Below are 25441 nucleotides of genomic sequence, written 5' to 3' on the forward strand. Positions count from 1 at the left end.
TTTATATTCATGTGCAATTTCAAAATAAAATAATATTCATAGTATCGTTAATCACTCAAATGAACATAAAAATATGAAAGTGGATACGTAGGTCCTTTTAATTAATGACTTCTTTGAGTTTGCTTCTTTCGAGAAAGCATTTTGATATCAGGCTCTAACATAGTTGTTCTTAGTTTTAATTGGACCTCCAAATGCTCATCTAGCTGTCAACTGTGTTCTCAGCGAATTCTTGATTTGCATCAAGTACGAGAATGTGGATTCACAACAGTATGTTGTAGTAAAGCAGGAAATCAGTCGGTGTGCATGTTCACGAAGACGAGAATATTCTACCGCCTTTTTCCAAATTTCAATAGGATCTTCCCTGTTGTCCAACAGAGATTTCAAGATATTATCTTCAGACATTTCAATAAACTCCATCTGTAACTCTTCGGGAGCCTCAGATACATCAACTAAGTGAGGCTGAAAAGTTTCAGAGTGATGTTATGCTTCTCAAAATCATTGAATCTTCTATTGTATTCTTCGATTAATGAGTCTAAAACTGACTCGTATTCTTTAAAAGATTCATATATATCTTCATTTTCATTCATTACCTTAGTAAACTGGGGAAATTGCTCTTCTTAAAGTTTTGATTTAGCCAAAAGAGACTTGAAAAACAACAGTTTTTTTTCTAAATGTCAGAATTTTTTGCCACATCAAAAATAGATTTATTTCTGCTTTGCAACAAAATATCTAACTCATTTTGTTTTGACATCACATCACATAAAAAAGCAACATCTCTGTAAAAATTTGGATCTGATAATTCACAATGCTTGTCATTTTCTTCGAAAAAGTCAATTATTTGCCTTCGTAAAGACAAAATTTTGACCAATACTTTCCCTTGTGACAACCAGCGTACTTTTGAGTGATAAGGCACATCTACACTAATTGCTTCATCATCCATCATTAGCATGTTTCGAAATTGACGATGCTTCGTGGCGTTTGCTCGGATATAGTTTACAATACTTATGACTTTTTGCAAAGTGTCATTGAAAATGACAGATTTTGCACAGAGATTTTGTTGATGTAAAATACAATGAAAAGAAATCTTTGGTTTCTCTTTTAAGATGCACAATAAATCCTTCATTCTTAGCCAACATAGCTGGAGCACCATCCGTGCATACACTTACCAAATCAGTAAAATTTAGTCCTACTTTATGACATTGCTCTTTGAAGTTGTTAAAAATATCTATGCCCCGCGTCCTTCCTTCAAGGGTGCCTAAAGCAAGTAATTCTTCAAATATTTGAAAATTATCAGTAATAGCATGAATAAAATACAATACTTGTGCTGAATCTGTCGATTCATCTAAAGCTACTGAGTAATATACATTTTTTTCTTTTATTACATTTTTGAGCTGCTCTGTTACATCACAGGCCAATTCATGTTGTCGATCTGTATTAGTCCTTCTTGAAAGAGGCACCTCTTTATATTTGTTAACTTTATCTGGATCTATACATCTTACTACTTCTAAAATACATTCCTATATGAGTTCTGCATCGGTAAATGGTTTACCCTTTTTTCCAAGCATATATGCAACTTTATAGCTGGCTTCTGTCGTAGAATTCCCTTGATGTAAAACAGAATGGAACAATTGTCTTTGCTTTTCCTTTCCATCTTTCAGTTTCTGCAGGGCTATCTTTCGAGACTCACCCTCTAATTTGGCATATTCATTGGTTTTATGAAGAGCATAGTGTTGCTGTGCATTGAATTTCTTAACCGTTACAATTGTGGTATCATCACACAGCAAGACATTTTGCCGCCACAATTCACTAAAAAATATTGCAGTTCCCATTCTTCATTAAAGATCCTATTTTCTTTTTTCAAAGTTCGTTTCAACGTTTTTGACACAATTCTGGGTTAAAATAGAATTGTATTTATTCTGAAATACCGACAAGAAATAAAAGGATAATAAAGGCTGGCCGCACACTGACCCAGACAAAACGTTCTTAGACAAGACACGATAAAACTGCAACCAAAACCATGTTCTTGGTTTTGACTTCGGCAATTGTCACGCCGATCTGAGACTGAATAACAATAACATCTAGATTCGTTATATTTTTTTCTGTAATTAGTACTATTATTTATCATTACCTAATAATCCAAATTAGTGCAGAAATAGTCAAATATCGACGGTTTTCACCTTCGCAAAACAATGACGACTGCTGAAGTCATGACCAAGATTCCAAGAACATAGTTTCGGATGCCGATTTATCTTTTCTTGTCTAAGACCGTTTTGTCTGGGCAGTGTGCAGCGGGCCTACAGAGTAGCAATAAATATGATCACTGTGTCACTTATTAAGTCTCAATGATGAAAAGCAAATCTGCAAAATTAACGCAGGCACTGATGTGTAACTGTACATTTTCAAATGAGGCTATATCTAACTCAGACTTAGTCTCACAGGACAAGTCACTGTCAGTGTTCAGTTTGCCACGACCACGCAGTTACTGAGAGTGGCACAAACCACCATAGTTGCCATTTAGTCATTTACAAATATTTTCGTTCTTATTAGTGTAAATTTCCTAGGTTTTTATTAAATTTTAAAATGCAGTATAATGTTATTCCCATATAATAATCATCAAAACATGATTAATTGTCGATAAATTATCTAAAAACATCTAATATCTACACTACTTGGTCCAAAAATATGTGAAAATGGCAACAATCACTTCACAGTGAGAAGGTGGACGAGACAGGAACTCTTTGTGAATTTTACGTCAAGTCACTCACTCCCACTATGTTGGTGTAGCTGACAAGGAAATACTGCCTTTACATGTTGCATGCTATAAGTTAAAATTCATTGGGTTCAGAGAAAAATTGTTCCAATTTCTGGGAGTGAAATCACTGAACACAGTTAACTTTGCTTTCATCTATGTCTGTGGTGTATATTATAAGTTTCAGGTGTATAATGATTTCAGACTTAAAAAATATTCAAGGTCCTTTAAAAAAAATATATATATATCAAAGGCCGCACTTGATGGCTCGGAAGGCCGCAGGTTCCCCACCTCTGGTCTAGTCCATTAACGGTCTATCTACCACCCTTCCATCCACCACCCTCTCCCATGTGTACTTATGCTTGACTTTCTTCCTAAACACTGTATTTACTATCATCAACGCTCTAGACACATCTTCACCATCAATTCTCCACTACAATTTTTTCCTGGAACTCTATACTTCCCGATCACTCTGTCTGTTGGTTCATTTCCTACCCTAGCATTAAGATCTACCAATACTATTACATTGACATTTCTCCCTAATCCCTCTATACAGGTAAAACAAAGGGAATGCCATGCTGGACTCTAAGTGTGTAGGCATCGCTTGTGTAACTGCCTTTCTGCTGGTTTAATCCAAGCCGTCGGAAGTGTGATCTTTTCATCATACAAATCACACAGGAATGGCTTCTATCCAATGTCTATCCTCATAAACCTTGTGAGAGAAGTCTTATGTGGAAAACCAGAGTTAAAGTGATCACACTGGAAAAGCTTCTCTCGTGTGGCAGTCTTCATATGCTGTGTGGGATAACTCTTTTGTGAAAAAGCAGAGTCACACAGGTCACACTAGAAAACTTCTCCTATGTGGCTCCTCACATGCTTTGTGAGATAATCCTTACTTGAGTAAGCTGCATTGCACAGGTCACATTGGAAAGACTTCTCTCCTGTGTGGTTCCTCATATGCCTTGTGAGACTACTCTTTACTGAGAAAGCAGAATTGCACAGGTCACACTGGAAAGGCTTCTCTCCTGTGTGGGTCCTCATGTGCCTTGTCAGAACACCCTTCTGTGAAAAAGCAGAATCACACAGGTCACACTGGAAAGGCTTCTCTCCTGTGTGGGTCCTCATATGCTTTGTAAGATCACCCTTTTGTGAGAAAGCAGAATCACACAGGTTACACTGAAAAGGCTTCTCTCCTGTGTGGGTCCTCATATGACTTGTAAGATAAACCTTTTCTGAGAATGCAGAATCACACAGATCACATTGAAAAGGCTTCTCTCCAGTGTGGATCCTCATATGCTTTGTGAGATGACCCTTTCTTGAGAAAGCAAAATTGCACAGGTCACACTGGAAAGGCTTTTCTCCTGTGTGGGTCCTTATATGACTTGTGAGAGAAGCCGTTTGTGAAAAAGCAGAATCGCAAAGGTTGCATTGGAAAGGTTTCTCTCCTGTGTGGGTCCTCATATGACTTGTGAGATTACCCTTTTGTGAGAAAGCAGAACCACACAGGTCACACTGGAAAGGCTTCTCACCTGTGTGGGTCCTCATATGGTGTGTGAGATTACCCTTTACTGAGAAAGCAGAATCACACTGGTCACATTGGAAAGGCTTCTCTCCTGTGTGGGTCCTCAAATGCTTTTTAAGATCACCCCTTTGTGAGAAAGCAGAATCACACAGGTCACACTGGAAACACTTCTCTTCTGTGTGGGTCATCATGTGATATCTAAAATGATTCATGATATAGCTGTGCCATAGATGTCACACCAGATCCTCTTCATTGAGTGACACATATGGATTCTATGGATACCTCTTCCAAAGGAATGGTGATAGTCACCCTCCTCCTGGAAAATATGTAATCATGAGATTAATATATCTTTTAAATTGTGTAATACACAGTAATAGGATTGTGAGTGTTGTGTACACAAACCATTTATTATTCAAGTCCCTTTTCCTCCTGGAAAATATGTAATCATAAGATTAACATGTTTGAAATTGTATAATACACTGTAATAGGATTGTGAGTGTTGTGTACACATACCATTTAATATTCATGTCCTTTTGTACTTAAGCAAACCCTTTGTAATTACCATAATGTAATATAGAATATAAATACTAACAGATATGGTGTTATTATAGATTGCATTCTACCTTTATAATTAGAAATATGCAGAAAAAACATCCAATAGCTACATGCATTCTCACCCACCACAACTGGAATGACTAAAATTTTGCTCTGGCTTTTTCATCATGTCATGAAATTGAGATTTGGAAGTGGGAAACAGCCCAAATTGTCAAGGCAGTCATATTTTAACACAATTCCACAACATTCCATGTTTGGGCTCACAAGACCAGAGTCTGAATATGACAAACTCTGGGAATTCATCTCATCTGACTCAAATAAGTGATGCAAGTCATCACATCCTTTCAGATACACTGGTAAGTGGTGTACCTGTGTTATTATTTCTGAATAACATAAATGAAATTGTAGAGGAAATTTCCATATTTTTTCTTGTCACATTAAGTAAAATACCTGTTTCTCTAATAAAAAAGAATATTGGACATACCTACTTAAACAATCTCAACAATCATGATGTAATCAGGAAGGAACTGTGATCAAAGGTGCAATCCCAGTATATGTGGAAATAGCAAGAAGACAATGTATAACATGAGAATTAGTGCTTTCACATATTCAACCTACAGGTCATTTAAACACAGGCATTATATACACAAACTCAGTCATCTTCCAGGAAGCCTGTGACTCCCTTACTGGTTGTGATACTTGTGTGATAATACACACATGCATATACCAAAGGCTTTTTCCCCTTTACAAGGAAGGTAGCCAAAACACAAAGGCATAATCTCCTAACCATTCCATCCCCACATACTTCACTTCAATCCACCACCCTCCTTCCCTCTTATCTTGGCTCCTCAGTAACCCCTGCATCTTGCCCACTGCTCTGGATCAGAAGCAGTGTAGCCAGACACAGCACATTCACAGCAAGGCCAACTCATTAAATCGGTGACCCCCCTCTTCGTCCCCTTATTCAGAAACGGAAAAGATGGCTTAGAAATCCTTTCAGGATGTATCAATTTATTTTTCATATATACTCCCTCAACCCACATCCCCCACCCCCTCCCTTTCATGCATGACAACATCATCCATACATAACCATTTTCCACTTACCCCTATCGTTTTTCTTCTCCTGTCCTTCCTCAACAGACTTCCCTTTTTTCCCAATGCCCCTTTTACCCCATCCATCTATTTCATCCTTGGTCACCCTTTCATGTTTACTCCTTCTACCTCTGCCTTCCACAGCTGTTTTAATGATCTTTCCTTACTCATTCTCTCCATGTGTCCAAACCGTCTCAATACTTTTTCATCAACCCTATCTCCCAAATCCCTTTCCTTCCCCATTCTCCTCCTCACCTCCTTGTCTCTCACTCTATCCAGCCTTGTAACCCCTATAGTACTTCTCAGGCACCTCATCTCAAACACATTCAAACTCCTCTCTTATGTTCCATGTTTCTGCCCAATGCAGTGCTGTCGGCACAATCACTCCTAAATACAATATCTTCTTAGCATCCATTCCCATGTACCTATTTTTCATTACACCTTTTAATCCTCCCAGCCATTTACTTGATTCTCTCAATCTATATCCTACCTCCACTTCTCCCTTTTCTGCCACATTCACATCCAAGTATCTAAAACTATTCACTTCCTCCAGTCTCTCTCCCTTAATACTCACTTCCAGTCTGTTGCCACTTTCTCCTCTTGTATATCTCATCACCTGACTTTTCCCCACATTCATCTTTGAACAACAATTGGCTTATCTCCCACTTTTCTCCATTTTCTTTAACCATCTCCAATCCCCAACCCATTACCCTGGCATTTATCTTTCACACCACCCCATTCATGTATAAATTGAACAGTCAAGGTGACATAACACATCTCTGGTGAAGTCCCACATTTACCTCAAACTACTCACCCCATTTCTGATACTAACACAAGCTCTACTACTCTCGTAAAAACTCTTGACTGCTCTTATCCCATATATCTGCAATACCTCCTACAGTGCTTTCCCGTCTACCCTGTCTTAAGCCTTTTCCTAATCCATAAAGGCTCAAAAAGTATCTTTATTTTTCCTAAAACTTCCTCATATATCTGTCTTACCAAATAAATCTGATCCACGCAACTCCTACCTGTCCTAAACCAACACTGTTTCCTCTGTTCCTCTCCTAATCTGCTCAATAAGCTTTCCCAACTACACTTAACAAACTGATCCCTCTAAAACTACTACACTCACACCTGTCCCCTTTTCCCTTATAGAGTGGAACAATATAGGCACTCTTCCAGTCTTGTGGCACTCTATCCTCATTTAAGCAAACATTGAATAACCTCACCAGCGATTGCACCATCACTGTATCTAGTGGCAGATTAAGGCTCTTGTGGCCCTAAGGCAAATTTCAAGATTTTTTTAAAATATGGCCTGAACTAATGATAAGATTTATATCATTGTGCAATAATAACAAGTATCCATTAGTAAATATTTACATATGATGGAACATAACGTGAGAAAAATGAGAAAATATTAATAGAACAATGAGGAACACTACTACAATAAAAATATTAGAAAAAAAATTCCGATGAATCGTTTGGCAAAAATGTGTGTCAAACAAAAACTCGAAGCAAAAATTAACTATTTGAGCCAAAATAAACCTGTCAGCACTCTGAGTCACTCATGATGGGCCATAACCGTTCACTGTTCTCTGTGAGTTTCTGCCACCAACAGTACACACGGACAAGGACATACATGTAGAATATGTAAACAATGTCAAAAGAAATGTCTGTTGTTCTGATGATTACGAAACTTAAGAATCTTATTGTTTTACAGCCAAAACACTTAAAACATAGTAAACAACTTCAGACATTTCAAAAACGTGGCTAATTACCGATAACTGACACATAACATTTTTCTCTTTGTCCTAATCAAAATGTTTTTCGACTGCCAGAAATGGCCTGGATTTTTTTGTGGCCCTAAGGCATGTGCCTAGTTTGCCTTATGGTTAATCCGCCACTGACTGTATCTCCTTTTTTAGACATTCTGCATGACACCCATCCAACCCAGATGCCTTACCTGCTCTCATCATCTTAACAACTGCCTTCACCTCATCTTTTCCTTAATTCTCTTCAATTTTCTTCAGCTACTGTCATTTTCTTAGCACTTTCCACTGCAATTATCTTTGCCTCCCTATCCTCCTTCACATTTAGCAACTCCTTAAAATAATCTGCCCATTTTCCTCTTACTGCCGTCTCTTTCATTATCATCTCTTCATCTACACCACTTACATTTTCTTTTCTACTTGATTTGTCATACTCTTACCTCATTTCATATCTGCTCTCCTCTTTCCTCTGTTATGCTTTGCCTTCTCTTTTCTTTGTACCTCTCATATGATTGTCTCATCCTATTTTGTAACCAATCTGTGAATGCTCGCTTCTTCTCTTCTACAACATTCTTTGCTTCCTCATCCCACCACTTACTACTTTTCCTTCTATTTCCTCCTGTCCTCCATGTTCCACACACCATCTTTGCACTTTTTGTGACTCCCTCCTTGAACCATCCCCACTCCTCCTCCAGTGCTAGTACTACTCTATCCTTTACTCCTTCCCACTCCTCTCTCAGCTTCTTGTACTCTTCCTTTTCTTTCTCATTTAAGCAGTTCACTTTAAGCACCTCCCTACCTTCTGTCCTTTTCCTCTTTCTCCATCTATCCTCCACTCTCAACTTACCTTCCACCAAAATATTATCTGATATTCCCCCACTCTCTCCCCTTAGAACATGTACATCATTAACTATTCATATTATTTTCCTGGTTACCACTATACAGTTTAGTCCATTAATGCTCTATCTACCACCCTTCCATCCAGCACCCTCTCCCATGTGTTCTTATGCTTGACTTTCTTCCTCCATCATCTCTCTCTAGACACATCTCCACCATCAACTCTCCAGTACATTTTTTCCTGGAACTCCACACTTTCCAACCACTCTGTTGGTTTATTTCCTACCATAGCATTAAGGTCTGCCAATACCACTACATTGACATTTCTCCCTAAACAATCTATGGACTCATGTAAATCTATCCAAAAAGCCTCCCTTTCCTCTACAGTCTTCTCACTACCAGGCCCATATGCACTTACAAATACCCACACCTCCCTTCCCAGTTTCACTCAATACCAACACATCCATCTTTCTTCTCACAAACATAGTGCCTATCTCTCCCCTTTTACTCTCATCTATAGCACATCCATGCACATTAAAAGACCTTCTTATGACTATTTTTTTTAGTAATAACCCCATTGCGAAACCTTTATTTCATATTAGTATTATCTCTGTCTAGAAGATGTCCCTGCCTATTAACATTAATCAATGTAAAGTTGGATATTATACAAGTTTTGGTCCCATTTGAGCATTTCCCACATTGAAAATGACAGCACAATTGCTGAGACCATTTGATGAAGTAATGTAGTTGACAGCAAGAATGATTACTGTCCCAGCCTCTTCCATGATGCTGAAGAACATGCTACCAAAGAACATACCCCTACATCTTACTGGTTTGTGACATACTATAAGGAAAACAGAGGTAACTTTATCCATGCTGCTAATTATCTAGAGACTGGAGTGTTTCCTCCAAATAACCTAAAAAAAAAATGGTAATGATTATCTGAGGTAAGAACTTAATACCAGCCACCATACTCCTCCATTTACCTTGCCCTTCCAATGGAGTTTTCGAATCCATCAAACCACATTGAACATCCAATTACTGTAAAGCACATATCTACAACCAAGACCTACACAAATTCTCAGAAATATCAATTATGCCATGACAATGTTCACAAAGTGACAGAAACAAGAGAAAATAGTAGCATGCTCATGCTCACATTTTATGGTCCATATCTCCCTGAGTGAGTAAATATTGGTCCTCTTTCTCTCCCAATAGAAGCTCTCATCCACTGTCTTTTACAGTGTTACCAGTGTTATGAGTTTCACCATGGAAGAAAGAACTGTGCAAATGGTCCCCAATGTGGTCACTGCTCTGTCCTTGATTCACACCCTACTCTTGATTGTGAATCAGAACTTCATTGGTTCCATAGCAGAGCTCACTTAATACATTCTCAACAATGCAAATAGTAGGCTTCTGTCTTGAACAAGACATTCTTCAACTGGCTAGTCTTGGTAGTGCCAAGCAAGTACTTCATATTAAACAGATGGATCATGGAGCAAAGACATATGCCTTCTCCTTCCACTCCATCAAATACATTTAGGGCACCTTCCCGCCCTTCTCAACCACCAATTGCCTCACCACCTACCCCCATCCTCCACTCCTATGAGAATCCTGTTTCTGCTGTTCAGTCCAGAATAAGTTCTCTATCTTATCAAGTTACACTGTATCATCAAAAAATCCCTCCACCTCATCTTTAGCAATGCATTCCATTGCATCTTCAACAAAACCCTCCTCTACATCATTAGCAAAACCCTCATTAACATCACAGACTCACAAAACACAAGCCCATATTGCAGAAGTCCATGCTCACACAGATTTCCAATCAAGAACCCATACTAAGGATAGTAAATCAATACAGACACATTTTCAACAACAAAATCAGGCATGCAGCAATGTGTTACCAGAATTTGTCGCTAGACCCTCTGATATCCCTCCAAATCCTTTCTCCCCAGAAGAGGACAGAGACGACCAAGCCAGACTGCAGCACTGCTACCATCCAGCCCTTCTAATTTACCACAAGAGGTTGGATGACAGCATTACAAATAACTGTCCAGGATGCAACACTTCACCCCATACTAGACAACACATTATGGAAGACAACACTGTACACAATCATGAACACCAACAACACAAACTATGCTCTATGAAGGATTTGTGGGAAAACCCTGTTCCAGCTGTCGTGTTCCTCAGGGGGATGGGACTGCTTGGCTTGACAGTCTAGGGAACAACTAATGTAAATAAGCTGTACTCAGCAAAGATAGGTCTCCTGAAGAAGCACCTGCTGAATAGGTGCCTTCCAAAGAGCTGTAAATGCTCTGCTTTGCTGTGTAGTACATTACATCACCTGATTCATTGTACTGCACAAATTATCAATCTTCAACAGCATTAATCAAGTTACATATCTTTCTGAGTCCATTCCGTGTTATGTAAGTAGACTTTTTACATTATAACTCTATTCTATTATCTGCATACAGGATGTATACACGCACACACATACAGACAGTTACAGAAGAGATCTGAAAAAGAACACCTTTCCACACAGAGTAATAAATATATGGAACAAACTGAAAGAGGAAACAGTGAGTAGTAAAATTATTCATGACTTCAAGAAAAAACAGGATGCAGAAAGATACAACTACGGGTCACTACAAGCATAGCTCTCCTCCCGCAAAATACAACTAGGTAAATACACGTACTTATATATATTTGAATAAGTGGAGTGGAAACACAGAAGTCTTAGTCTGAGTTTATTTCTGATTAGTTTTGCAAGTATCCTTTTTCAAAGGAATGGTGTACAAACGAGCTGTGGATATTTTATACATGTGGTGAACATCACTACCTCTCCATGTTACCAGAGTTGGTGACAAGTGTGAACATTACATATTTATTGTAACAAATAATGCTAGCAATAAGGATACGAGTAGTGGTAAATACAATGAAAATGATAACATTAATAATAACAATGAAAATAATGATGATAATGATAATAATAATAATAATAATAATAATAATAATAATAATAATAATGATAATAATGATAATGATAATAATAATAATAATGATAATAATAATAATGATAATAACAATATTAATAAAAATAAAAAATATTAAATTAATAATGATGATAATAACAATGATAATACATACATGTACCAAAGGCTTTTTCCCCCTTACAAGGGGGTAGCCAAAAAGAAAAAGGCATAGGAACACTCCCACCCATTCCATTTTCTATATATTCCACTCCCCTCCACCCTCCTCCCTCCCTTTTATCTTGGCACCTCCTGGATGATGGGTCATCCCTGCATCCTGTCCACTGCCCAGGGTCAGAAGCAGTGTTGCAAGACAGCACATCCACAGCAAGGCCGCTTCATAAATTAAGCATCCCCATGTTACCATATTTTATTTCACATACTATCAAATCACGTACCCTCCATTATTTCTCCTCTGTTCCTTCACCACTTAATATTTTCATCATTATCATTACTAACATAATTTTTCATTATTATATTACCATTATTGTTATTCTCTTCTTTTCATTATTATTATCATTGCTATTATTATCTTTATTAATTTTAATTCAAAATTATCTATTTTTATTATTCTTATTGTTATTAATATTACTGTTATCATTATTATCATTATCATTATTACTATTTTCATTGCTATTATCAATGTTATCATTTTTTTCATTGTATTTACTTCTACTCTTATCATTATTACTAGCATTATCATTATTATTACATTTGCTTATTATTTGTTATAATGAATATGTAATGTTCACACTTGTCATCAACTCTGGTAACAGGGAGAGATAGTGAGGTCCACCACATGTATAAAATACCCACAGATTGTTTGTACATCATTCCTTTGAAAAAGCATACCTGTGAAACTATTCAGGAATAAACTGAGACTAAGACTCCTGTGTTTCCTATTCCACTTAGTCAACCTGTCAGAATGTCTCAACATACATACTGTATATATATATATATAATATATATTTATATATATAATATATATATATATATATATATACATGTATATATATATATATATATATATATATAATGTATACATATGTATATATATATATATATATATATATATATACATGTATACATATGATATATACATATACATATATATATATATATATATATATATATATATATATATATATATATATATATGTATGTGCTAGTTACCACTAAGGACAAGGAAATACAAAAGTCGAAAGTGTTTTTGTGTAATTCACACATTCTGGAGAGATACAGAAGCAGTACAAATGACTTTATGCCACTTCTGTATCTCCCCTGAAGATACAAATTACACAAATGCATTTGGGTATTTTGGTTACTTTTTCTTACTAGTAACCAGCATATTACTGGCTCATGTGCCAGTTTTATGATTCAACTGCACACACACACACACACACACTAGGTAAATACACTGAATCCAAATCAATTTGGAGTCAGACAAGGGAGATCATGTACAACAAATTTGATCTGTTTCTACTCAAGATCAATAGACATAATACAAGAAAGAGATGGTTGGGCAGACTGTGCTTTTCTGGACCTGCTGAAGGCATATGATAAGGTACCACATAGGAAATTTATAAAGAAGATAGAGTCAAAAGGTGGCATCAGAGGAAAATTATTGGAATGGATGAAAGACTTCCTGATTGGGAGGAAAATGAGAGTTGTAATTAGAGAAAAATTCTCCAACTGGGAAGAAGTAAAAAGCGGTGTCCCATAAGGATTAGTACTGGCCCCGATCATGTTCGCTGTATACATGACATGAATGAAGGTGTGGAGTGCTATATGAATTTCTTTGCAGATGATGCAAAATTACTAAAGAGGGTAAAAACGGAAGAGGACTGCAACTCATTGCAACAAGATCTGGACATGATCTGGAATTGGACTTAAAAGTGGGAAGTAAAATTTAATATAAAGAAATGCAGTATACTGGAATTTGGAAAGAGTAAGAACAGAACATCAAAAGATTACAGAATTGGGGAAGAAAAAGTAAAAAAAGCAGACTCAGAAAAAGATCTTGGAGTGATGATTGGAAAAGACATGAAACCAGATAAGCATATAAATAAAATATTTGGAGAAACCTACAACTTACTGAGGTCAATCAAAGCGGCATTTGCTTATTTGGATGAAGAAATGATAAAGAAAATATTAACTACACTAATAAGACCAAAACTTGAGTACGCAGCATCACTTTGGACACCCAGTACCAAAAAGAATACTAAGAAACTAGAAAGATTACAAAGAGCGACAACCATACTAGCACCAACTCTCGCTGAACTAACATATGAGCAAAGACTGTCCAAATAGAATCTACCAACTTTGGAACACAGGAGAGAAAGAGGAGATTTGCTGACTATCTACAAAATAATGAACGGAATGGAAGTTTTAGACAGGAACGACTTGTTAGTGTGGGACAATGGTAAAAAGAGAGGAAATGGAAAAAACTGAAAAAGGACAGTTATAGAAAAAACTTGAAAAGGAACAGTTTCCCACACAAAGCAATAAATACATGGAACAAATTAGACAACAAAACAGTATGTGCAAACACTACACAAGATTTTAAGATAAATCTTGATGCGGAGAGATACAAAGACATGTCACCACGAGTATAGCTCCCTTCCCGTATATTACAACTAGGTAAATACACACACACACACACACACACACACACACACACACACACACACACGAACACCGAATGGACGGCGAGAATTGGTGTTCCGAAGAAAAAGGAAAATCTACGTGGATCTCAAAGTCCAGGAAGTACCTTCTTGTATTTATAGGGAGGGGGAGTGCTCGTGGAATAGTGGGGAAGTGATAGGGAAAGAGAAGGGAAGGGATATTGAGGGAAATGGAAGGAAATGAGGAGGAGGGGGACTTGGTCCAAGCCAGACGGCTTGTAAACAAACGGCGAACCAATGGTGACAATGATTTCAGTGAGGACGGGATCAACAAAAATGTAAAAATTAGAAATATTGATAAGAGCAGAGCAGTGGAAGATGATGATAATAACTTCCATGGATTTAAAGAGGGTGGGGGGGGATACCAACCTCCCCCGATTAACAAGACTGGAAGAAAGACTTGAAAAAGTGACCGAGCAATGGGAAAGTAGGTTTGATAGACTTTCAAAAATGGCTGACAGAGTTGAAAGATAGGAAGCACTAGAGAAGGCAAACAAAAACTTAACTAAGGAAATAGAAGAACTAAAAAGACAGTTAAAAGAAGTAAAAGAGGAGAATGAAGAATTAAAGAGGAATAATAAAGAAAACAAAGAGGCCATAGCTAAAGAAACTAAGGGTTGGAAGGCAATTCAAGAAAACAGTAAAGTTGCATTTACTGACATAATTAAACAGCAAATGAAAGAACAAACTGAAGACTCAGTTATTAAAGTGATGAGACAGAAGGAGAATATAGTAAGAGACTTAGCAGATAAAAAGAAATGTATAATTATATTAGGAATGGAAGAGAAACATAGCCCAGATAGAGCCTCAAGAACCAATGAGGAAAATGAAAAAGTAAGCAGTTTACTAAAATTAGTTCAGGAAGATGAACCAGAAATTATGAAACAAATCGAGGAAAAATTCAGGCTCGGAAAGTATAGCACAGATAAAACCAGACCAATTAAGATTAAATTCAGGTCACAAACGACGGCAGAGAATATCTTATCCAAAATAGGGAAACTAGCAACAAATGAACAATATAAAAAGGTATGGATAAAAAGGGATATGAATAAAGAGGAAAGAGAGGAAGAAAAAAAAAGAAAAGACTTCAAGCTAAAGAAAAAACGAGAACAGAATGGAGTCAGAAAAAGAGAGATTCTATTGGAGAGTAGTGAATATGAAACTAAAGAAATTCGACATACAAGAGAAAAACAAAAGGGAAACAGAGAACACAATGGAAGTGGCAGAAAACTAAGAGTGTCTTACACAAATATAGATGGATTAATAACAGGATTGAATGAGCTGAATAATTATTTGAAGGAAAAAGAACCAGACATAATGGGAATTGTAGAAACAAAATTAAAAGGTCCACTACCACCCAACAGTGTAGGATATGATGCATATAATTATTGGATTAGAAACAGAGAGACAAAGTAAGGGGGTGGAGTTATGTTCCTGACTAAGAAGGATATAAACGTGAGGTGTGTCACATATGGAAAGAGTACAGTAGAGATGATTATGATCGAAGTGGAAGACAGTGATAAGAAGAACAGAAAGTTTGTGATAAATTATGTGCCTCCAAAAACAGCCTCGTGGGAAGAGAGTGAACATAAAAGTATGTTAGAGGACACAAAGATAACATTAAATAAGATAATGGAAGATGGAGGAAGAATAGTTATGATGGGCGACTATAATTGCAAAGAAATCTGCTGGGAAGAGATGACCGTAAAGGGTGGAGAAGACTCATGGGGAAGTGTTCTACTTGAGATGATTACTGACCACACAATGACACAATGGATCCAAGGGAACACTAGGTATAGAAATGAAGAAGAACCATCGAGACTAGACCTAATAATCACATCAGAACCTGAAATAGTGGAAAAGATAGAATACTAGGCACCAATAAGCAAAAGTGACCAAATATTGATAGAACTAGAGCTATATGAGAAAAAATAAATGAAAAGAAATGAACAATATAGAAAAGGAAGATTGATGTATGAAAAAACAAATTTCGATAGAATAAGAGAATTCTTCCAAAATGAAAACTGGGAAAGAATACACAAAGAAGATACAACAGTAGAAGAGAAACGGAATATTTTGACAAAATCTATAAAAAAAAAAAAGGAGTAAAAAAGTATGTCCCAAGACAAAAACAAGAAAAAGAATATGTAAAGTGTGGTACAATAAAAGTTGTAGGGAGATAAAAGACAAAAGAGACAAAACATGGGCCAAATGGAAGAAAAACAAAAGACCAGAAAAATGGAAAATATACCTGTTATAGAAATGAATATAAACAAGCGTGCAGAGAGGTAAAGAGAAAATACGAAAAAGATGTCATAGAAAAATGTAAAGATCAACCAAAACTATTCTACAGATTTGTAAACAACAAACTGAAAAACAAACAAGATTTGGAGTAGAATACACAGTAGAATACACAGAGGAAATTGAAATGGCGGAAATTATGAACAAACATTTTAAATCTGTGTTTACAAGGGAGAACATACAACCTGAAGGGATTGAATGGAAAGAGAAAGTCCCCCCTATGAAAGAAATAGAAGTAACAAAGAATGAAATATTGAAACACTTGAGTAATCTTGATGTCAGAAAATCACATGGACCAGATGAAATAGCAAACTGGATTTTAAAAGAATGCAGGAATGAACTGGCAGACATAATACATAGCATAATAAACAGTTCCTTGGAAAAAAGCAAATATAGTACCTATATATAAAGGGGGAAATAAAGAAGACCCTAACAACTATAGGCCAGTCTCTCTAACAAGTACAATAGCAAAAATTTGTGAAAGAATTGTCAAAAATAGATGGGTAAAATATTTAGAAGAAAAAAAACAAAGAGCTAAATCAAAGACAATTTGGATTCAGACAAGGACGATCATGCGTCACCAATTTAATATGTTTCTATTCAAGGCTAATAGATATAATACAAGAAAGAGATGGATGGGCTGATTGTGCATTTCTAGACCGAAAAAAAGCTTTTGACAAAGTACCACATAAGAAGTTGCTTCAGAAATTAGAAACTGAAGGAGGAATACAGGGCAAGAAAGAAAAATGAGAGTAGTGATAAGAGACCAACACTCAAAATGGGATGAAGTAATAAGCGGTGTTCCACAAGGAACAGTTCTGGCCCCAATAATGTTTGCTATATATATTAATGATATGGAGGAAGGAATTGAAAGCTATATGAGCTTCTTTGCAGATGATGCAAAACTATTGAAAAGAGTGAAAACGAAAGAAGATTGTGAATCACTACAGAGAGATCTAAATAAAGTACAGGAATGGAGTAGGAAGTGGGAGATGGAGTTCAATACAAAGAAGTGTATTATAATGGAATTTGGAAAAAGTAAAAACAGAATAACAGGATCATATAAATTGGGAGAAGGAATAAAAAAAAGTAGAAAATGAAAAGGACCTGGGAGTCATTGTTATGAATAATATGTCACCTGAGAAACATATAAATAAGATTTTTGGAGAAACCTATAATTTAGTAAGAACAATCAAAGTTGCATTTATATACCTGGATGAAGAAATGGTGAAGAAAATTCTAATCACCCTGATAAGACCAAGATTGGAATATGCAGCAACGATATAGTCACCAAGTACAAAAAAATGTATAAAAAAACTTGAAAGAATACAAAGAGCAATTACAAAATTGGCACCTACACTCTCAAAACTATCATATGAAGAGAGACTAGCAAAACTTGAACTACAGACACTAGAGCAAAGAAGAGAGAGAGGAGATTTGATAGCTATTTACAGAATCATGAAAGGCATAGAAATTACTGATAGAGAGAATCTGATAAAATGGGATGACAGAAATAAAAGAGGACATGGAAAGAAAATAAAAAACGACAGCTATAGAAGAGACCTGAAAAAGAACAGCTTTCCTCACAGAGTAATAGACAATTGGAACAAATTAGATGAGAAAGTGGTGTGTGCAAAAACAATACATGAATTTAAAAATAGTTTAGATAAAACGAGATATGAAGACGGGACACTACGAGCATGGCTCCCCTTCCCGTAAAATACAACTAGGTAAATACACACACACACATTCTAATAACAAGGAAAGTTATTGGAACGGATGAAAGATTTCTTGAACGGGAGAAAAATTAGGGAAAAATTTGGAAAAAGCAAAAATAGAATATAGGGATATTATAAAACTGGTACAAAAGAAGTTAAAAAAGTCAACTCGGAAAGGGACCTAGGAGTAACTATCAGCAATGACATGGCACCAGACAAACATATCAACAAAATAGTCATAGAATCTTTCAATCTACTAAGATCAATCAAATTAGTCTTTGACTACCTGGGTGAAGAAATGGTAAAGAAAATATTAGTTACATTGATAAGACCAAGACTGGAGTATGCTGCAACACTATTGACACCCAGTACTAAAAAGAACATAAAGAATTTAGAAAGAATTGAAAGAGCAACAACAAAGATGGCACCAATGCTCTCCAAATTGACATGAACAAAGATTGGACAAATTCAAACTACCAACCCTAGAACAAAGAGAAAGAGAAGATCTACTAACCATCTACAGAATTACGAAAGGAATAGAAGTCCTTGATATAGATGATTTATTAAAGTGGAATAAAAGAAAAACAAGAGTACACGAAAAGAAACTTAAAAATGATAGTTACTGAAGAAATCTGAAAAAAAAAACTTCCCAAACAGAGTGGTAGATATCTGGAACAAAATGAATGAGGAAACAGTGAATGCAAAAACTATACAAGTATTTAAGATCAAACTGGATGCTGAATGATACAAAAGTGGGTCACTACGAGCATAGCTCTCTTCCCATAAGATACAACTAGGTAAGTACACACACACACACACACAAACTGTTAAGGAAAGTAGAATCTGATGAGGACTGTGAAGCACTGCAAGAAGACCTAAATAGGGTATGGAACTGGAGTCAGAAATGGGAAGTGGATTTTAATACTAAGAAGTGTAGCATAATGGAGTTTGGAAAAAGCAAAAACAGAATATCAGAAAAATATACAATTGGAACCAAGAAAGTAAAGAAAGTAGGATCCGAAAAAGATTTGGGTGTAATTATCACGAACGACTTGTCCTATGATATACAGATTAACAAAATTGTCGGGGAGACTTACAACTTGCTAAGATTAATAAAAGTGGCATTTACATACTTGGACGAAGACATGATAAAAAAAATATTGGTTACATTGATAAGGCCTAGATTAGAGTATGTGGCAACATTGTGGTCCCCCAGTACCAAAAAGAATATAAAGAAAATAGAAAGAATCCAAAGAGCAGCTACAAAAATGGCACCTGCACTTGCAAACCTATCATACCAGGAGAGATTGGCTAAACTGGAGTTACCGACACTGGAGCAAAGAAGAGAGAGAGGTGACCTATTGACCATCTACAGAATCATGAAAGGCACAGAGATACTTGATAGAGAGAACTTACTTAACTGGGACAAAAGAAACACAAGAGGACATGGAAAGAAAATCAAAAAACATAGCTATAGAAGAGAACTGAAGAAAAACAGTTTTCCACATAGAGTTTTGGACACTTGGAACAAACTGGATAATGAAATAGTATGCGCAAAAACCATTCATGAATTTAAAAACAAACTAGACACTGTGATACAATGGCGGGACATCACGAGCATAGCTCCCCTTCCCGCAAAATACAACTAGGTAAACACACACACATTGACCATCTACAGAATCATGAAAGGCACAGAGGTACTCGATAGTGAGAACTTACTTAACTGGGACAAAAGAAACACAAGAGGACATGGAAAGAAAATAAAAAAACATAGCTATAGAAGAGAACTGAAGAAAAACAGTTTTCCTCATAGAGTTTTGGACACTTGGAACAAACTGGACAATGAAATAGTATGCGCAAAAACCATTCATGAGTTTAAAAACAAACTAGACACTGCAAGATACAAAGGCGGGACAACACGAGCATAGCTCCCCTTCCCGCAAAATACAACTAGGTAAATACAACTAGGTAAATACATGGCCGAAATCATGAACAACCACTTTAAATCTGTCTTCACCAGAGAGAAAATACAAAATTGGGACGTAGATAATAACAAACATTCTCCCCACATGAGTGAATTTACAACATCACAAAAAGAAATATCAGAACATCTATCAAAATTGGACGTCAGAAAATCACATGGCCCGGATGGAATTGCAAATTGGATTCTAAAAGAATGCAAAGAAGAGCTAACGGACAAAATACACATCATAATAAATAGCTCACTCAAGGAAGGAAAGATACCTAATGACTGGAAAAATGCTAACATTGTACCAATATATAAAGGAGGAAACAAGGAAGAACCCACCAACTATAGACCAGTATCACTAACAAGCACTATAGCCAAAATTTGTGAGAAAATCATCAAGAATAGATGGGTAAAACACCTGGAAGATAACAACATATTAAACCCAAGACAATTCGGGTTCAGACAAGGTAGATCATGCACCACAAACTTGATATGCTTCTACTCAAGACTAATAGACATAGTGCAAGAAAGAAATGGATGGGCTGATTGTGCATTCCTAGACTTGCAAAAAGCATTTGACAAAGTACCACACAGAAAACTACTAAAAAAACTGGAACATATAGGAGGAATATGAGGGAACCAACTAAAATGGATGGAGGACTTCCTGACTGGAAGAAAGATGAGAGTAGTGCTCAGAGAAAAATATTCAGATTGGAAAGAGGTGATCAGTGGAGTACCGCAAGGATCTGTACTGGCTCCAATAATGTTTGCTATCTATATGAATGACATGGACGAGGGCGTGAACTGTTACATGAGCTTCTTTGCTGATGACGCCAAATTTTAACCCTAGATTGGTGGAGGTGGCGCGCGCTGGCGACTCCCGTGACCATGTATCCAAAAAGATACACAGAATAAAAAATTAAAATAAAATATATGCGTGTGTTTTTTGTCCATTTAAAGTTACTATAATATAAATATAGGGTTCGTAGAGTCCTGCTAATACAAAATTAACGTAATTCCAAAATAAAAAATGACAACTATGAACAATTGAAAAAAACTTTGACAGAAAATCAAAGGATTGAGATTACGTGTTCCTGAGCCTAATATAAGAGGAACTTGGTAAAAAAAACATTATAACAATGACCTACATATGTCAATTCATCTCATACAAAACCTTTAAAACCTCAATTGTACAAAAAAACTTCGTCCTGACTAAATGAAAATGGGTGATTTTGGAAATGAATTTTTATGTGTAATGTGTAAAAATAATGCATGTACTTATTTTTCTTTTATGAAATTGTGTTTCTATGTGAAACATATATTCTTTGTATGAAATTGCACTTACATAGAGACGGAAGTGGAGTGTGAGAGGGGGAGGGGGGAGATTGGTGCGTAGGCCTATGCACTGAGGGAGAGGAGGTAACCGGATGTGGAATTTAGAGGGGGAGGGGAAGACAGGATGTAATGACAGCACTCAAATCCCTATGAGGACCTTCTAAGCATTCAATAAATGCCTCTGGCGACGCAAAAAATATAAATAGGTGATATTGCGAGCACTGTGCCACCTTGGCCCTCACGATGGTTATATTATTACTTTCTTTTATTATCACCGACGTATTATCACAACCATGTTGAAACTCATGAGAGTTTACATGCTGTGCTAACTCATCTTCAGTGTAGTATATAGTACGTTTCATTTTTGGTTTCGACAACCTAAAATGAAATTGAAAAAACTATATAATGACAATTCCTTCTCTATTATAGAGTTGTGTATACAATTATAGTATTTTTTTCTACCTATACAATACAAAATTTTTGTTTCTAAGCTACCATGTGAAGATATATAATGATTTGACTTTTCCCATCTGACGTCAACAAGCGTAGCATATCCGGTAGGAACTGGACCAATCGGATACACACTACCTTATAGGGGCTATATTATGTATCCAGATGGGGTAAAAACACCCTTAAAAGAAAAAATATAATAATTACTGATAACTCAAACAATAAAAGTTACCACATAGGCATTATTGTGGACAAAAAAGCCCGCGAAAATTTAAGCGCGAAAAGTGTGTATCCAATTGGCCCCTCTCCACCAATCTAGGGTTAAAGAAAGTAGAAACTGATAAGGACTGTGAAGCACTGCAAGAAGATCTGAATAGGGTATGGAACTGGAGTCAGAAATGGGAAGTGGATTTTAATACTAAGAAGTGTAGGATAATGGAGTTTGGAAAAAAGCAAAAACAGAATATCAAGAAAATATACAATTGGAACCAAGGAAGTAAAGAAAGTAGGATCCGAAAAAGACTTGGGAGTTATTATCACAAACGACTTGTCCTATGATACACAGATTAACAAAATTGTCGGGGAGACTTACAACTTGCTAAGATCAATAAAAGTGGCTTTTGCTTACCTGGACAAAGACATGATAAAAAATATATTGGTTACATTGATAAGGCCTAGACTAGAGTATGCGGCGACGTTGTGGTCCCCTAGTACCAAAAAGAACATAAAGAAAACAGAAAGAATCCAAAGAGCAGCTACAAAAATGGCACCTGCACTTGCAAACCTATCATACGAGGAGAGATTGGCTAAACTGGAGCTACCGACACTGGAGGAAAGAAGAGAGAGAGGAGACCTACTGACCATCTACAGAATCATGAAAGGCACAGAGATACTTGATAGAGAAGAATTACTAAACTGGGACAAGAGAAATACAAGAGGACATGGAAAGAAATTAAGAAAACATAGCTATAGAAGAGAACTGAAGAAAAACAGTTTTCCACATAGAGTTTTAGACACTTGGAACAAACTGGATAATGAAATAATAAGTGCAAAAACCATTCACAAGTTTAAAAGCAAACTAGACACTGAGAGATACAATGGCGGGACAACACGAGCATAGCTCCCCTTCCCGCAAAATACAACTAGGTAAATACACACACACACATATATATATATATATATATATATATATATATATATATATATGTATATACACACACCAAGGGCTTTTTCCCCCCTTATATAGGAGGTAGCCAAGTCAAAAGGTTCACACCCACTCCCAGCCATTTCACTCCAATCTACCACCCTTTCCTCCCTCTCATCTTAGCTCACTATGGATGATGGGTCATCCTTGTATCCCTCCCACTGTTCTGGGTCAGAAGCAATGCAGCAAGACACAGTACATCCATGTCAAAGCTGCTTCACTTAATTGGTGATATCCCCTCTCCATCCCCCTCATGTGGAAAAAGAGAAGACCTTAAATTGGGCTTCTACTCTCATACAATGCAAAAGGAGACTTGATCAATTTTGGGCCAATCAGGAGACTAAATTCAATTTTGAGAAAAGTTTTATACTAGTGGACACACCTAGTCAAGGTCAACTGGGGGAGGACACAGAGGACACAAATCAGAGGCCTGACCTACCCAAGCTTAAAATCATCTGGACATATAGGTCACATAACCTACATCCAGTATCTCTGTAAGATTGCATAAGGGAAGGTATAACTGCTCATATTATAATAATGCAATGACTTCTAATTGATATGATGTCGATGTGTGGAGTGAATATCAAGAGAATTTCTACTCACAAGAATATCATAATCAGTGCACACTGAATTCAGAGTGAACTTTATGAATTTTTCATTTTCCTACCAAGGAAGACTGAATGGAGGCCCATTCCCTAATAAGAATGTAAGAACAATGTAAGCAAATAAGATACACATGTTGATAAACATAATGATGCTTGCCAGTCTTAACTTTTCTTTAAATTGCTACCAATGTTAATACTAATTTGCGGTAGTTATACATGGAGCTCACAATACTCACAATGACAAGAGCTAGCCAACGACAAAGTTAAAGTTTGCAACTGTGAGACTAGCCAATATCTTTATAATATACCATAATATTTGCCAGTCTCAATTTTCTAAAAATCGCCACCAACATTACTATTATTTTGTAATATTTATATATGGGTTTTGAAATACTTAATGATAAGAGATAGAGTTAAGAACTGCAGCAGTGAGACCTGACCTCACCTAACCTATCCCTTTGACCTTGGTAAATATAAAGATGTCCACTGTAATTTTCTTAAATAGCTATTGAAACTATTATTAGTTAACAGTTCTTATATCTGGAGTTAAAAGCACCCAGAATGATATAAGCTAACTGACTATATAGGTAACTGTAGGTGGCAAAGATCTTGATAAATGTCCACACATTAACATTTACCCGTTCAGAATGCCAATTTCAATTACACTACCAAACGGTAATTGAATGTGGCAAATGCCAAAAGTAAACACACTGCGCATGCACTAACCTACTATACCACTATATGATTTCACTTACGAATTCAATAAAGTTTAGCCTTGTTTAGCCTGTACAAAACAACCACAAAATAAGCTTTTCTGATAGATGAAAGAGCGCAACTCAAGGCTTCGCTGTCTATGACGTCATAAGTAAATAAACAATGCCAGGAACTTGAAGAATAATGGAGACGTCAGTAGATGGTGACAATGATGAATTGACGGCAGAGAAATTCTTATTCGGGAAAGCAAAAATAGATGTTAAAAAGGAGACACTACACAAAATATGGAAAACAAGAGAAACAAAAAAGGACAGTGTTTATCAATCGCAGGCGTCAAGACATGTTACAAACTTGATAAAGAATGATAATAAAAAAAGTAAAATCATCAAATTTCAAATTCCGTCTCAAAAATTCACTTACAAAATTCATACTAATATAAATTAAACAGTCCCCAAAAACAAACAAATATTTTTGCAATAATAGGAATAAATATCTATTATTCACAACTAAAATATGGTATTTCTTGGCACAAAGACTAAATAGATTCATACATTATCTTTTTAACTGTTTTGGTGCATTGTGTATGCATAGATTTCAGATTTTGATCAATTCTTAGCGATTTTTACCTATTTTGGTCTTCCTTACAACTTCATTACTACTGTGTATAATGTGTATGGGAAATTGCTGCGAGTTGCTCCTGTTACTGCTCTCTCCTTTCGTTTCGTTCCAAGTGTATGTGCTGTGGAAGATGTGGACTCTGAACATGCCCAACAGGACACCGTCGTACTCTGCAAAGCACCCCTCTGCCTGGTGACCTCACTTGAACCTACACCGTCCTGTCCTGCACAGCACCTTTCTGATGACCTCACCTAAACCAGCTCAATGACCGACCTAACCAAATATAG

The 25441-nt window shown here is 36.4% G+C and overlaps 1 protein-coding gene across 2 annotated transcripts; it reads right to left on the reverse strand.

Annotated features, from left to right (window-relative positions):
• LOC143030952 (uncharacterized) lies at window positions 1-25441 on the reverse strand. 2 transcript variants are annotated; one of them, XM_076194249.1, is made up of 2 exons: window positions 25163-25441; window positions 1-4587 (listed from the first exon to the last, which is right to left on the reverse strand). In XM_076194249.1, exon 2 carries the CDS (start codon window positions 4481-4483, stop codon window positions 3593-3595), a length of 891 nt encoding a protein of 296 aa, XP_076050364.1. In that variant the 5' UTR covers window positions 4484-4587; window positions 25163-25441; the 3' UTR covers window positions 1-3592. The 2 variants fall into 2 exon arrangements, with proteins under 2 accessions (XP_076050364.1, XP_076050363.1); XM_076194248.1 differs by lacking the exon at window positions 25163-25441 and adding an exon at window positions 24578-24680.

The sequence above is a fragment of the Oratosquilla oratoria genome, chromosome 12 (assembly GCF_046742065.1).
Source record: "Oratosquilla oratoria isolate Oo_2021 chromosome 12, ASM4674206v1, whole genome shotgun sequence".
Classification (NCBI taxonomy): Eukaryota; Metazoa; Arthropoda; class Malacostraca; order Stomatopoda; family Squillidae; genus Oratosquilla; species Oratosquilla oratoria.

What these genes read in the sequence shown, in the direction of transcription:
- LOC143030952 (XM_076194249.1), bottom strand. Translation starts at nt 4,483, where the DNA reads ATGAATCATTTTAGATATCACATGATGACCCACACAGAAGAGAAGTGT.